Genomic DNA, 15,043 nt, shown 5'->3' on the forward strand with positions numbered 1-15,043 from the left:
TTTAAGGCCTCAAGCTTGCAAACTTATTGACAAATGGGTAACTTAACTCATAGCACGAGCAAACACCACCATCACAAGCAGAGATTTGGGTTAAACCGTTCCCACCTGCTCTACCCAAACTTAAAATTATAGTTGTGTTGCTGAGGGGAAGCTACTGAAGGAAATAACCTTGGAGAAAGAGCAATAAGAATGAACAGCTGGGAGTAGGTTAGGGACAGTAACAATTTAAATTGCATCTGCCACAGATGGACTTGTTCAGCTCACGCTGCCACCCACCAGCAAGTATTCACATTTAATTCAATGGGGAATATTCATGTGAACAAGAACTTGCACAACTGTGCGTGCAACCTGCTAGTCAGGATGTTCACATCCTCTGGGGACGAGACAGGTGCAGGAATATCAAGTACAACATACACCCCGCAAAGAAGTCTTCTGCTGCTCACATTCCTTATGGTATCTAGCATTCTTTGTGGTGGGAGCAAGAAATGCATCTTTGATCTGGACAGAAGAGAGGTGTCGGCTCTGAAGAAGGAAAAGCTTGCATAGAAACACTGAAGTATTAACAGACATATCTAAACAGTATCCCACACTGTTCTCATTCTTAAGACTAAAAAAACCCAACAAAACCAAACAACCAACCTACAAACACAACAAAACACAAAAATCCAACACTTCAAACCGTCTCCTATCTATCGCCATCCGTTCCCTAGGTTCAAGGGAGTGCCCATTCGTGCCACCTCTACAGCAAGGTAAGCACTACAGCAGCAAAGAAAACCCACAGCTACAGAGCAAGTAACTGTTCAGGTCTGTAGCATATACAGCTCTTAATGCTACAACAGAAGCTAGCACAAACATAGAGAAAAGTTGCTGCAGCAGCAAACCTCGTGTTTGTTTTTCCTACCTTCTTCACTCCTACCCCCAAAGTTCTGCTCCATGCTGTTTTCTTAGAGTATGGCATAACTCCAGGTGGGCAAAACCAGTTTTAAAAGGGTTTTAAAGCTATTGACTCAAACAGAGTTTAATAAATCTACATTAATAAATACTGGAAGTAAAACTATCAAGGATAGTAAGTACAGTTTAAAAGAAGCTGCTGGTCAGCTAAACAAAGCTACGAGTTTTTACACTGGTAGAATAAAGTTCCTAGTTAAAGAACCATACAACTTATACACATAGTTCTTAAATACTGATGCACATTTGCATAACTCGGAGACCAGGTATCACACTGGCTGCAGCTGCCCAAAATGCTGGTTGGGAGTACTTACGTTGAAACAAAATTCTGCTGTGTTCTCTCCAGCAACTTGTCCTAGTAAGTTAACAGGGAAGATGGTGTAGTAATATAACTCAAAGGAAATGCCAGAAGCCCGAAATACTTTGAAAAATGTGTCATTTTATTTGTACACTTCCAAAGTTGTACGTAGAAACTTATAGTACAGTCCTGTAAATTTACTCATTGCTAGAAGAACTGCCAGGGACACGGGAAGGTATTTATTGATTGATCATCAAGTTAGAGGGGAATAAACAAAAAAAAAAAAACCCAAAAAACAAACCACGACCAGAAAAAAGAATTTAAAAAGTTATGGAACTCTCTCCCCTCCCCCCCCCCTTTTTTTTTTAATCCCCAAGTACAAATTTTATAAATACAAAACAAATTCACAAATTACTTTGAATGCTAAATAAATATCTACTTATAAACTCAGACTGAATACCTCCAGCCAGCACTGGTACAGTACTTAAAGATATGCAGTTGTACTCATTCATGTGTAGTGTTGAGAAGATATGCTCAAACAAGTTTTAAACATACACAGTTTCTTCAACTGTGCTACAGCAGAAGATTTTATTTGAGTTGATAAAGCCCTCAATACCACAGCTCCTACAAAATCTAGAGGATGAAACAAGGTCATTTGGTGCAGGAAAAAACAAAGTACTTCTGGAAGATATTTGGACACATGAATGTATTAAAAATGTACAAAACCTCTGTAAACCAGTACTGTACCCAGTACATCTATCAAAATTATTAGACACTGAATAAAACTGTAGCAAAGGTAATCTTTCCTACGTTCTCCTGAGTGCTTAATATTACATTGAGAATATAGTGCAGGCCACACTTCAAGGTGGTTAAACAGTTGTTATTGCTTTATACAGGTATGACGACTGCGTGATTTAACATTTCATTTTAATGAACATAACAGATTCCCTCAAAAAATCCTTTGGAAGGCAGAGGTTAGATTCGCGACTTCTTTGCCACAGGAGCGGCATGGTCCACATTACCAGATGTGATCGGAAGTCCAAGCTTTTGAGCCTGAATGTGGAAGAAAGCTTGAAGTCTAGTTCCAGCTTTTGCTTCGCTTGTGTTACGAGGGTTGTATTCAAAGCAGTTGGAAAACATCAGCTCAATGTCTTCAATGAATTCCGCTAGTAAATAAAACGTAAATAAATTAATTTAGCGTGTCTCCAGTCATCACAGAGCAGTATGATAAAGCAGTATGACACCACTGAATTAGTACAGTGATCCTACACAGAGTTGCAACACAAAAATGTCTTTACGTATGTGTCAAGTTTCTATCATTATATTAGTGAAGTGCCATGTAAACATTCTTAAATTTCTGATTATCAATAAAGCAAATACAAGTCAAGCCATAACAACAGTACATTTTCTAAATGTTTCAGTGTCACTCACTGACATCAAAGGCTTGAGAAATTACCAGCAGTTTCTCAGCTGCTTATTTCTTATCTATCTGTACATCATGTATTTTGTTAGTAAAAGAACTACGTTCAACAAATCCTATCTATAAAATATTAGCAAATGCTCTTTTTAGAAAAAGAGAACAAAAACCACCACAAACCCCCAAACTAAACACTATTTCAGCTTTCTAATCCTCTGACACAGCTCTGTTTCAGGACAAGAATTTATTTTAAAGAGAGACCAGGGTTCATTACTTCTTTCAATAAATAATACTTACATGCTAACTTATATTCACATTTATTCACTTTTTCACGGATTATATTTAAGGCAATAGGTTTTTTGATGATATCATAGTAGTCCGGTACCTTTAAAAAAAAAAAAAAAAAAAGATTCACAGACAAAGAAATGAAAGCTTAAAATTCTACCTGTGTAAAAAATTAAGCAAATCTTGCATTAGCAGAAAGGATTTTGGGTTGGGTTTTAAATAAACAGAGGAGTCCCAAGCAACGACCTCCATTTCCTGAACTGAGTATTAGTTCTCAGGTACTGCTTTTCCATTTTTGTATCATTAAAGTATCAGACCACAACAGACACGAGCCAGCAATTCAATGAATAAATGTAATCCTAAGTACACTGTGAACAACTGTATGAAAATTGCATAAGCAGATAAGCATTATGTGTTCCAGCTATTCCCATCTGTCAAGTGCAAGAATTATTTCCAAGATTTTAAAAAACTTTTCATTTTCCTGTGACATATTACAATATTAAAAGCTCCTTAATCCTGAGTAATGACCATTTTTACTCCACTTGCAAGAGAAGTGAAATCCCGAGATTCCACTTAGTTGTGTTGAAGAGAAGATAGCGAAGCCTTTTCTAGCAAGCAGGACACAGTATGCAAGTACCAGAGACAAACATGGTTCTGAATGGCTGTTTATGTGATAAAAAAAGTAAGGGAGGATTAGGCAAAGGATTGCCTAACCTTGAAGGACACTGATTGTCTGGATCACAGATTTTGAATTCCAGGTAAGCACCAAGCTTTGGGTGACTGTGTCTCACTCACAAAGCAGGGCATGGGGGCGAAAGAAAAAGATATCTGATCCAAATTTGACCTTTTTTTTTTTTTTTTCCTCAAGAAAAGATACCCACATGCATCATCATGTATGTTTTAAAACCAAGTTCTTGGTTATAACCTGTAGCTTTACCATATCAAATGCAACCTGCAAACGAACCTAAAGAAAGAATTAGTAGAGAAACAGAATTAGATTGACACGTTTTTCATTCCTTTCCCTTTAGGAGTGGTGCTTACATAAGTACTAAAAAAGAAAGGTAATTTCTCTTTCTGGCTTGCTGTGCACTGATCATTCAATGTATTCTTCACATTGTCTTAAAGGCAGCAAAAAGTTTAAACCAAAATTTCTATCATGATGAAGAAAGTTTGGCTCACTCAGGTATGGATTTTTCTTTCTGAACTATACAGAGACTATCCCTTAGTGATTGATTCAAGCAAACCAGATTGCGCTGAATTCTAGCAGTTTCTTTTCAGGATCCAAATTGAGTTGAATTCTCCATCCCTCCTTAAGAAGCTTCCCTGCGTTCACCAGATTCTTGCACTTTCCAGTGTAATTCCTGTACTCTAGTATGCAGACAGTAGTCTCCGTTTCATTCAGAATTCCTCTCCTCCTCCTCTGCTCTTACATCTTTCATTCACATTTGTACATCATTCTTTTTGTCCACAAACTTTAATCCTTCCAGCTCTCTGTGACTCCTTAGAATTTCAAGTCTTCACTTAACAGCTATCACTATTAATTTTAATAGAGCACTTAGAACACTGAGCTCTAGATCCTACAAGAATGTCTGTGCAGAGGGCTTGGAGAGGACAGGCACTCGGTTAGGGTAGGACAGTTCCAGCAGTGCCTTACAACTAACAAGCCAGTGGAGCCTGCAGAGCAGCAGACGTGCTTCGGGACCTTTTATTGTAATACAAACCTCTAAAGCTGTGCTTGCTTTGGATACCTACTTTACCGTCAAGTGTTTTAAAATCTAAACAAGAGGGAAATTGAACTAAGTTAAGAAAGAACCTTTTTACCGCATTATAGTTAACATCAGAGTGAAGTTGTTCCTACCTTGTTATTTTATTGCAGGTCTGTTCTCAAAATAACCTTCAATTTATGCAAAGGTAATTCAACTAATTAATTAATAACCATGAGCTTACCTTTAGCAGCCCAGTGCTCTAGTTGGATTTTTTTTTTCTCCAAATCAAAGCATTTCACATTTTTAAACGCTTGATGGCAAGCATATTTAAAATTTTCCCAATAACATGTCAATTGAAAAAGTTATTTCTGGCACCAAATATTTGAGTTGAAATGCGAGAGTTCTGAATCCCACTGCTTAGCTGTATCCCCCTGTTTGGGGATGCTATAAAATCCCAAGTTTTACTGGCAGCAAACAGGATTCTCAACCATTATCATTCCCACTACAGTTCTATCAGTTACCTGGATTTTGGAAACCAGTTTCATGAAAGGCCAGCTGTCATCGTGTCGCACCAGTTCCACTACGAGTTGTTCAAAAGCTGAGAGTTCATGGACTCCCCCTTGACGTCCTGAACTTCTCCTGTTCAGTGAGGTTTGAGGAGATGATTCTGGAAAAAAAAACAACCAAACAAACAACACCTCACCAAATGAAAATAAAACCCTGACAAGTAAAATATTTAAAAAAAAAAAAGAAGAAAAAAGTGGAACACCATTATTCTTGGGTACTAAAACTGTAGTTTCAGGGAACAACTCATGTAGTTTGGCTTCAGGTATTAGCTATACTATAGCCTTGTTATTAACCACTACACGTCTCCCTTGCTGTACAAAATGCTGAGTACCAGGACTTAGCTGGGTTCCTCCATTCTCCTTCATTGCATTAATTTTGGAAAGGATTTTTTCACTGATTTCAATTTTAAAACAATTTGTTAAACACTTAAAGAAAAGCCCTATTAGAGAAAAACAGAATAAGCCGCCTGCTCATAACTTTTACTTCCACAAAACCTCTATTCAGAGTGGTTTTATCTGCTTTCAAGAGTAGTCAGCAGGGTGGTTAGAGGATAAGCCCAGAAACTCCCAATGGTGGGGGACAGAAAAGGTGCAGAATACAAGACTGCCACACTGGAGTGTAAGCTCTTTTACACACTTCAGTCTCACACTAGGTCCTTTTTGTTTTTAAAAGGTTATTGTAGCTTTCCCAGTATTTCCTTGCTATCCAATACTTGGTATTAGCTTAACAAGCAAGGAAGGACACTGTTAGCCCTTATAGCCAGATAGATGAGATTTTTCTCCTGGTAGCAGTTTCTGTTGTGCGTATATATTCCTAATTTCACTCCCTTGTCTACCTCTGTGTTCTTCACTGTTTAACTCTTTAATAAAACAAAACCATAAGCGCTATTAAGTAAACATTTGCATGGGTTAAGGCATAAATCTCTTTCACATTTTCTATCCACTTATTAGCCATTACTCCATATTGTATGCAAATATGACCTTTCAAATATGGATATGATAAGTGTCCTTGGCAAAGAAGGTATTTGTTCTTTAGATGACTGAATTATTTTTTTTTTTTTAAGGTTCACTTCTGTCACTGCAAAAAGGGAACTGTCTTGTTGGAAGTTGTAAAAATGCTTTCAACCACCACTTCTAGTCTCGTTGCTCTACCACACAAATATTTTAGCAGGGAACAGAATGTGGTCTTTATTCTGGACAAACACATTTCTCTAACCTGTGGATTGTCGTTTCCTGCCTCTTCTCTTGGGTTCAGTAACAGGAAGAGAAAGCTTTGAAGCAGAAACTGGATACTTCCTAAGCCGTTCGTTCGAGTCTGTGGTATCAACAATTCTAAATCCGAGAGAATTGGAAGGGCTGTTTTCCAGTGAGTTATCAGCACTCTTTCTTCCTCTTCGTCTTCTTCGAGGACCAAGTAATTCCACGAATACATCTGCTTGTAATGAACTTTGGCTCTGACGAGTGGTCCGGCTATTAAGTCTTAAAGAAGGCTTTGTCTCTGATGGAGGGGCTGATTTTACCTTTCTTAACCCGGTAATTTTAGATGAAGATTCCATTTGCTTAGGTGTGTTTTGCTGACTCCGAGAAGCGTATCTTGCCTGACGCTGGCTGTTCCGACTTGAGAATGGGTTGTTGAGTTTGGCTGCTCTCATTTTTAATGGAAACTTGACCTGGGGTCTTCCTTGCTTTGATGGGCTACAAGAAGTGAACAATTCTGTTTATTTATCCCAAAATTCCATTACTTTCTTTTCCCTCAGTTTTCTAATTCAGCATTTAAAAACCCAAACATTCAAGGTTGGACTGATAAGCAGCTGGCTTTCAAGCTGATGCAGTCATCCAATTACCATAAATACTGCTCTGAAGTCTATTAATTAAATATTACAAGGAGCACGTAGTTTAGAGAAATGCTCAGAATTCTGATCACCCTTGCAGCTTGTGCAAGGTGAATGCATTAACTGGAGCACCACCTATCAATTTCTTTTAAGGCACTTATTTCTCACAGCAACTGTAACTACTAGGATTTTTGAACAATATTATCAGCTGCATAAATAAACTACAGTTCTAAAACACTAAGTATAAAAGTTATGCTCTAGCCTGGGTTTATAACTAATACTCAAGACTCTCGATCCACTACGGAAGAGAAGGAAGATCCCAGAAACAAGTTTACTCCCTAAGGAGATCAAGTTCTGTCCAACTATTGAATCCCGACTATCAGAGGTGAAGATAATCTTGCTTCGGTCAATTCGAGACTGTACGAAAAAGACAAAAAATACTCCGAGATCAGGAAAGTTTCCTTCAACTTTTATGCTCCCGGCACGTGTATCAAATCTGTCACTTTACGGAAATTATCACATTGGATTACTTAGTAATTTGGGGGTTTTTTGTTTGTTTAATTTGGGGGGTGGGGGTGGTGCTGGAGTGTTTGGTTGTTTGGTTTTTTTTGTTTGTTTGTTTTAAAATAAAACTACTGCAGAAGTCCTCAAGTCCTCCTAATGTCACATAGCCTCCAACAGATGACCTTATCTTCCCTAATGTTCCAATACTTACTGTACGCATCTAGTCCCTCAAAATTCAAAACTGGACAAAAACAAGGCCAGATTTTCTCCAGAAAATCGTTACTCTTTGAAACTCTCTGCTTTTTATTCAAACAGTAGTTGTACAGAACTGCAGCTCTGATGACCAACTCTCACCCACACATCCAAGGCTGGAATTTTCATCTTGAAAAGTGAGTTTAAGTCCAGTAGACCTAACTTTTGTTAGTATTAAACCCATCAGCAAATGTGAAATTCATAACAAGCTTTTTTTTTTTTTAAAATAAAAAAAGTTTTTTTTTTTAAATAAATAAAAATTTTTTTAAATAAAAAAAAAGTTTTTTTTTTAAATAAACATCTTTTTTAGACTGGATTTTCAAGACGTGCTTATGTGAACAATTGCTCCATCTAATAATCAAGACAACACTTCAGTAGGAAATCACTTTAATGTATGTCTATTTACCTCATCTCTTCTTCTTCCTGAGATTCATCCTCCTCATCTTGCTCTTCTTCATAATGTTCTTCCTCACTTTGTCCCATTTCATCATAGTTTGCCTCTTCTTCCCCCTCTCCTAGTTGTTCAGCAGTCTCTTCATCACTTTCCACAGAAGGTCTCTGTCTGGAGGAGAGGCGTCTAGAGCGCTGTTTTGGTCGGCACTCTGGACAAAACCAGTCTCCTTCAGGAATGACCTAGCAACAGAACGAAGAAAAAAAAAAAAAAAAAAGCATTAGTAATATGCAACGACGTCGTAAGAACTACTCAAGCTTTGTATGAAAAGGAAGTACTTCTTTTTCCTCAGATACCTTCAGCTTGGGCCTGATACAGTAAGTATGATAGCCTCGATCGCAGCCATCACACAGCACCATGCTTTCTGCATCGCCTTTCTTTCGACACACTTTACAGCGAGCATTGAGGATGGACTTTGACCAGATGACACTTCGATCCAACGTAGAGAGATGAAGGAAGACTTGGGACAAGCTGGTAGAAGAAAGAAGTGACTCTCTCCAGCGATCCAAAACTGTTTTATAGGATCGTCCACCATCACTGGCATCTTCCGTTAAAGAAGGGGATTAAAAAAAAAAAAAAAAAAGAAAAAGCAGAATGATCAAACTTCTTTTTCAAACATCCAGGTTATTCTAGACTATAAGATAAGGCTCTGACTTTCAAGCAGATAGCAGTAGTAAACTGGGATATTATAACCTTTGTCTTATCACTTCAATACTTGAATATTTTCTCCTTAGTTTCCACACCACTGAAGCTGTAAGATTTTACTCTTCAATACCAATTCAACTTAGAACTTGCACATACGTAGGACATTAGTAAGACGTAAAAGTCTCACTCAGACGTCAACCTGGAAACCTAACAATTTGCTTCAATTTGTAGAGTATAAATGAAGATTACTTAAGATTAAAAAAAAAAAAAATAATAAAAAAAAATCACACTCCCAATTTACTCTCCCTTGTATGTACCTTTTGAAATCCCAAAATATTTACATTTAAAGAAAGTACCTGGCATTAAACAGAACCTTCACTGGCAAAAAAAAAAAAAAAACACAAAAAAACCACCACAAAACCACAGCTTAAAGGGCTCTTCTCACCTACATTTGCCCCTGCCCTGGCATAAACTGGCAGACAATCCTTCAGCGCTCTCCCCACGCCTCAGTGCATTTATCCCTGCCCTGCACTCCGCCTTCACAAGAACCTGCACATCTGCGTGGATAACCAAACTGGGTGACTGGTCTGGTTGAAACAGAACTGTTTTCTTGATCTTTCGTAAGCAGGGTAGAACATGCGAATCTGTGGTACACACCTAGTGGCAAACCAAGTAAGACCTGGGATCCTAATTAAGTTAGAAATAAAGGGGGGTAGGGGGGCAGGGTGAGAAATTATATTGTATTTTCAAATAGCTTTGGTTTGCAATCCAGGCCACTGAAGCAGCCACACAAATACAGGCGCAGAACAGTGAGGGGGGCAGTACTGAACAGGAACGAGCAGCTGGGAATTACAGAAGCAAATGGGCTGTCTGAGGAGGTACAGAAACAAGAAGGTATAAATTACACCCTGCACTGCTGCTGCTGAGCAGAAAGGGAATTTCTTTATGAATGTTGAAAGCGATTTCTTGCATTTTAAAGCAAGAAGTTTTAAGGAGAGGAAGAGACAATATAGCAGTACTTGTGATTGTATAAATGTCCACAGATTTTCCTTCTAAAAGTGATAGTCCAGTTATTACTGTGTGATCTCTAGCTGATTAATGATGCACTCCAGTATAAAACACCACCTCGCCTGCTGCACTGGTCACAGGACTGGCCTACAATCCACCTGTCTGCCAAATGATTTTTCCTCAGGAACAGGAAGAGAAAATATCTAATAACAAATACAATGTAAGAACAAAAATGAGACTAATTGCTCTCCCAGCAAGGCTCTTCTACCTTCTCATCAACTGGCTGCCAGGATTTGCCTAATCTTGCATACATTTGCATTAGCAGCAAGCAGCACAAGAGAAGTGATGGGCAAAGGCAGAGGATAAACAGGCAACACAGCTTCATAAATAAGATATAGCCAGTCCTGAACTGCAAATACAAATCAGGACTTCCTAAAATTTCGTATTACTTCATCCTTAGGTTTCTTAGCTCAAGTTCAGTCTTACTAAGGCTAATGGACAAGGTCCTTTTCACAGCACTGCAGTATATCTCTCAATGGATTTTTAAAAATTCCGTAAGAAGAAAATTAAAACCGCTTTGTCAGGACACTAGACTCGAATGTGAGACCTCCTTCAGTTCCACTGCCGATTTCTACTATAAGTCTGGCAAAGACACTTTATCTTGAGCGTATATAGTGTTTGGCAAGCATTTCTTTTGCTGACAATGGCAGCTTGAGCATTATTACTTTTTTTGGTGGTTATTTTTAGCCTGCATTGGTTCACCAATATAGTTCATCACACAACACGACAAATATTTGCACTGCAAAACTGCAGTGGTAATATAGAGATAGAAATTACTGACCACGACCTGCTTCAGCACGTCCTACTGCTAAAAGAAACATGCCAAATTACACCCACTGTTTCAGTTCCCAATTTGTAAAATGAGAATAACACTTTTTTCTTCCATCCATCATCTTTCTCATTTATATTGTTAACCTGGAGAGAGAGAAACGGCCTCTCCCTTTGTGTCTGAGCAGCTCTACATTGCGCAGTGGGATACCCCTCTGTCAGCTAAGCCCTCCAAGCCTTGCTACAATGCAAATGAAGTTGTTTGACAGATCTATGCACTCATCTATCAATAGCTAATTGAGTTCAGGGAAGGGTTTTCCATTTTATTATTTCTAGAAAGGATATGCAGTTGCACAATGCTACGAAGTTGTTTTATTTAAAAAAAAAAAAACAACAAAAAACAAAACCAAAAAATAACCCCAAAACCCCCACCAAAAAACCAGGGGCATTAAAAGGAAGGGGGGGAAGGGGGAAAGGATTATGTGAACATGCAGATTTCTATCCCAAAGTGATAAAAAGGAAAGGCAGTTCTTTATTTCTGGTTGTGGAAAACTTAAAAAAAAATTATATATATATATAAAAAAAACCCCCCACCCCCCCTTAAATCTTTGAGCTGTATTTATTTTGCTACCCATGTTTAAACCTTTGGCTTCAATACCATAAATGCCTTAATGTAAGGAACTGGCTACAAAATTGTTAAAAAAAAAAAAAGAAAACTTGATAAATTCTTCTTTCTAATTCTTAGCAATACAAGTAACATTTAAAATTTACCATCTCTCTGACTAGTCTTGTCTTCCACTCTCTTCCTCTTTTTAGCCCCCCAGTGGTTCCTTTTATCATCTTCTGCATTACCTAACATTAAATTCATAAAGTTATTTCAAATGCCTTTTTGAAGCATGGCGGATTATTTTTTAATTAATTTTTATAATCCATACTTGTGTAGTTTAAAAATGTAACCAGAACAGTGGTTCCCAACACGTGCACGTGGAAAAAGGTAGGCAGGCAAGTGCAAGAGAATCATGTGCATGGAGGAGTTGCACATCCCAGGATTTACGTGGACTCCCACTACAAACAGGAGGCTTAAACTGAAAGCTCTGAAACCTACTCTACCCTCCGTTACCTTTCTGTCTATCTCCGGTACAAATGCCTATAGGAACAGCTTTCTCTGTCAGCAAATGACTTGCCTGGTCTATGCTACCACAAACCTCCTAACATTGCAAAAATATAGCCAGTTTATGGGCACAGTCTTCAAGGACCAAGAGAATTAGCTCGTCTGTCCATGTGAAACGACACACTTATGATATTTTTGTGCAGGAGTGTTCTTGAGTATTAAAATGACAAAATTACTCTCCCAGGAAGTAAGAGTCTGTCCTGGTTTAAGAGCGAGCCATAGTTAAATGTCGTTTGCTTCAAATGCAAAGTATCTTCTTTGACTGCTTTCTCTGAAGAGTAAACAGAAATTCTTCATCAGAAAAAAAAAAAAAAAGAAAAAAAAAGACCAGTTCCACCTTCACTGCCTCTGCTCACGAAACTCCCCAGGGAAGTAATGAAAGCAGGAGAAAAAAGCATGCATATATGCTAATCCTATCCCAGTTCACTGCTGGAAGATGTCTGACGCTATTGTAAGGAGGACAATTATAAGAAGAAAAGAAAACAACTTTGGGAATAGAGGAAACAAAAATAATCAAATCTAGAAAGAAAGGAATGGAACAAAAGACAAGCAAAAAAGCCGTATTTTTTTGGTTTTTTGTACCATAAGTACATGGCACAAGTTAAAAAGGAGGTAAATGGTTCCCTGCATCAGTCACAAAGGTGCTTCCATGAATTAGAATCCAACCTTTCGTATGGAAATCTGAAGGATGCTTAATGACTGAAGTCCTGTACTACTGCAGCAGGCAGGGTTTGTTTTTTTTTTTTTTTGTGGCTGCCTCACGGAACTCCAGGGCAACCAAATCACTTCATCGTTTTATACCTCAATTTCCACTTCTACGTAATAGGAACGATGAGACATACTTCACTGCAAAGTATTTTGAGATGTAAGGAAAAGCAGCAAAATCCACAATAAAAATGGCTTGTATTTCGTCCCCCTCAGATATATTTTATCTGAGAAGTAGCACTTCAGAGTTTCCCCTCAAACAGCTATTAAAAAAAAAGCTTTTTACATCTTAACTCATAATTTTTGCAGGAAAAACATGTACTGCAAGTTGCACTCCCCTTTTTGTGATTCTGCAGACAGTACCTTGCGCTGGACTGAAGTAAGAAACCAAATTTTCATTGGTAATGTGTAACAAAAGGATTTCTAAAAGACAATTCATAATTAAGAAACGCATACAATTCAACTCATGTTACATTTCATCGCCAGACAACAGAAGATAAGTGGCCATCTAGCAGCTCTGCAAGGCAGAGGGTGCTGTTTCTGGGGTTTCTAGATCTCCTTTTGCACTGCTATCTTCTGTGTCAGCCTCTCCTTGCTCTTCCACTTGAATATTTGGTATGCACCTCAACTCTAAACTTATCAGAATCACCAGCGAGGCTCTTGGCAGCCTGATAGAGCCCCAGAACAAAAACAGCAGAGAGGAGCAGCTGGTCCTTTCATTGCTGTGCTGGGTCCCTTTGTCTGCTCTGCACCCTGGAGGCCACCGGGATAAACTTGCCAGTGACTGCAGTGAATTTCACTGTGCTGTCTTTAGCACTAGAAGCTGTAAAGAGAGCGAAAACTGAAAATTGTTAAGTATGGGTCCATTCCTTAATAGGAACAGAGCTCAGTGAAGGGTGGGGGTGGGGGGGAACTCTGCCATGAAGGCAACAACTGAAATAATGACAAAGACAAAGCACGTCCAGTTTGGTTTAAAGCAGAAATGCAGGGGTATTCTTTTTACCAAAAGCATTGCCCTGTACTGCTACCAGAACAGAACTCCTAGCACTTGCTTCACTTCCAATGCTTTTACTTCAGTGATAATTATATCAGCCTAACAAGCAGGGTTTGTAAGATGTAACACTGGAAACAGATATGCAGGCATTTTGTCTAGGGGATGGTTCCATTAAATAGTTGGAACAACTATAAAAAAAACTCCTGTCAGAAAAAAATGAGTGTACAGACACAGTGATCTATGTAAGAACTAACAAACAAAAACAAGAATCCCACCAACCAAAACCCAGTGGTTGCAAACTAAAAGCTAAAGTACCTTCAGAGTACTGTTGGCCACTTCCTAGAGGGGTCGATGGAAGAAGACGTCCCAGCTCTGAGCACAAGTTCAGTCCCCGAGCAAGCAGCAATGTCCACTTTTTAATAAAAGGTTTAGTAACACTACTAGCACCTCCTTGTCAAGCTCAGTAGAGAACTTTTCTTTGCCTGTTACATGTATGTAAGTTGCAAACTAAGAAACAGAACTTGCTGTGGTAGCACGCAAAGATATTGTTTCCAACTGGGGAGCTTAAGCTGAATGTAAGATTATGCAAATTTTACACTCTTGTTTCTTTTAAAAGGTCTGAAACACTGAAGAGCTATATGCAGAAAGGGCTTGCATCCAGAACTGCTGCTTGACTTCTAAAGTGCCGAAGTTTGCCAGATGCCTCTCAAACACACAGGTTTTCTTTGACGCTTTGCAATTGCGCCTTCTGGTCATGTCAAGAAGTTCAAGTCAGAGCACCTTTCGTCTAACTAACTGCCGAGGGGTCACAAAATTCAGCAGCGAATAGATGTGTGTTTTAAGCTTTCTTTACTACAGAGCCACTCAAAGCCATGGCTCCTCCAAGAGCTCTCTAGTGACAGAAATAAAATCTTGCCTTCATTCAGACTCACCTCTTGCTAAAAGCAGCCCATTACGCACCCGAAAACATGAGAGGCTTGGCACCAAAGGTAAAGCAAGGAAGAGGGAATCTGACACTGTCGCTTAATGGCTAGGGCAGTAAGCCAGAGCAGAGGAGACCTGGGATCCTTCCTTCTCCCTCAGCTATGTAGGTTATTCTATACATTACTGTAATCTTACAGCGGTACAATTTTTCAGAGCAGAAGAGATGCACAGGCACAGTATGGTAAACAAACATATCAGATTTAAGACATGCAAATCACATAAGATTGCTTTCCCTATATACTCTCTTTGTCACAGTACTGTGTGATCTAAAGGAAAACAGGTTTCCCAAGTTAAAAAACAAACAAGAAACCCCACCATCATTCAACAGGTCAGGCAAAAACATGAACCGTCATTAGATTATGGCAGAGCTGGGACCTTGGAGGGGGGGGAACAACACAGAAGGATTGCTGAAAAACTTTATCTCCAGTACTTCAGGGACACTTTTCTTC

The 15,043-nt window shown here is 38.7% G+C and overlaps 1 protein-coding gene across 1 annotated transcript in view; it reads right to left on the bottom strand.

Annotated features, from left to right (window-relative positions):
- Positions 1-1,375: 1,375 nt before the first annotated feature.
- BAZ1A (bromodomain adjacent to zinc finger domain, 1A) overlaps positions 1,376-15,043 on the bottom strand; it is a 65,790-nt gene continuing 52,122 nt past the window's right edge. Inside the window, exons 23-28 of the mRNA XM_009887010.1 lie at positions 8,556-8,803; positions 8,215-8,441; positions 6,437-6,915; positions 5,176-5,321; positions 2,961-3,048; positions 1,376-2,412 (exon numbers count right to left, since the gene is read on the bottom strand). Of these exons, the coding sequence (XP_009885312.1) occupies positions 2,222-2,412; positions 2,961-3,048; positions 5,176-5,321; positions 6,437-6,915; positions 8,215-8,441; positions 8,556-8,803 (1,379 nt within the window). The 3' untranslated portion in view covers positions 1,376-2,221. The remainder of the gene's footprint in view (positions 2,413-2,960; positions 3,049-5,175; positions 5,322-6,436; positions 6,916-8,214; positions 8,442-8,555; positions 8,804-15,043) is intronic.

The sequence above is a fragment of the Charadrius vociferus genome, unplaced genomic scaffold, assembly GCF_000708025.1.
Source record: "Charadrius vociferus isolate BGI_N301 unplaced genomic scaffold, ASM70802v2 scaffold14, whole genome shotgun sequence".
Classification (NCBI taxonomy): Eukaryota; Metazoa; Chordata; class Aves; order Charadriiformes; family Charadriidae; genus Charadrius; species Charadrius vociferus.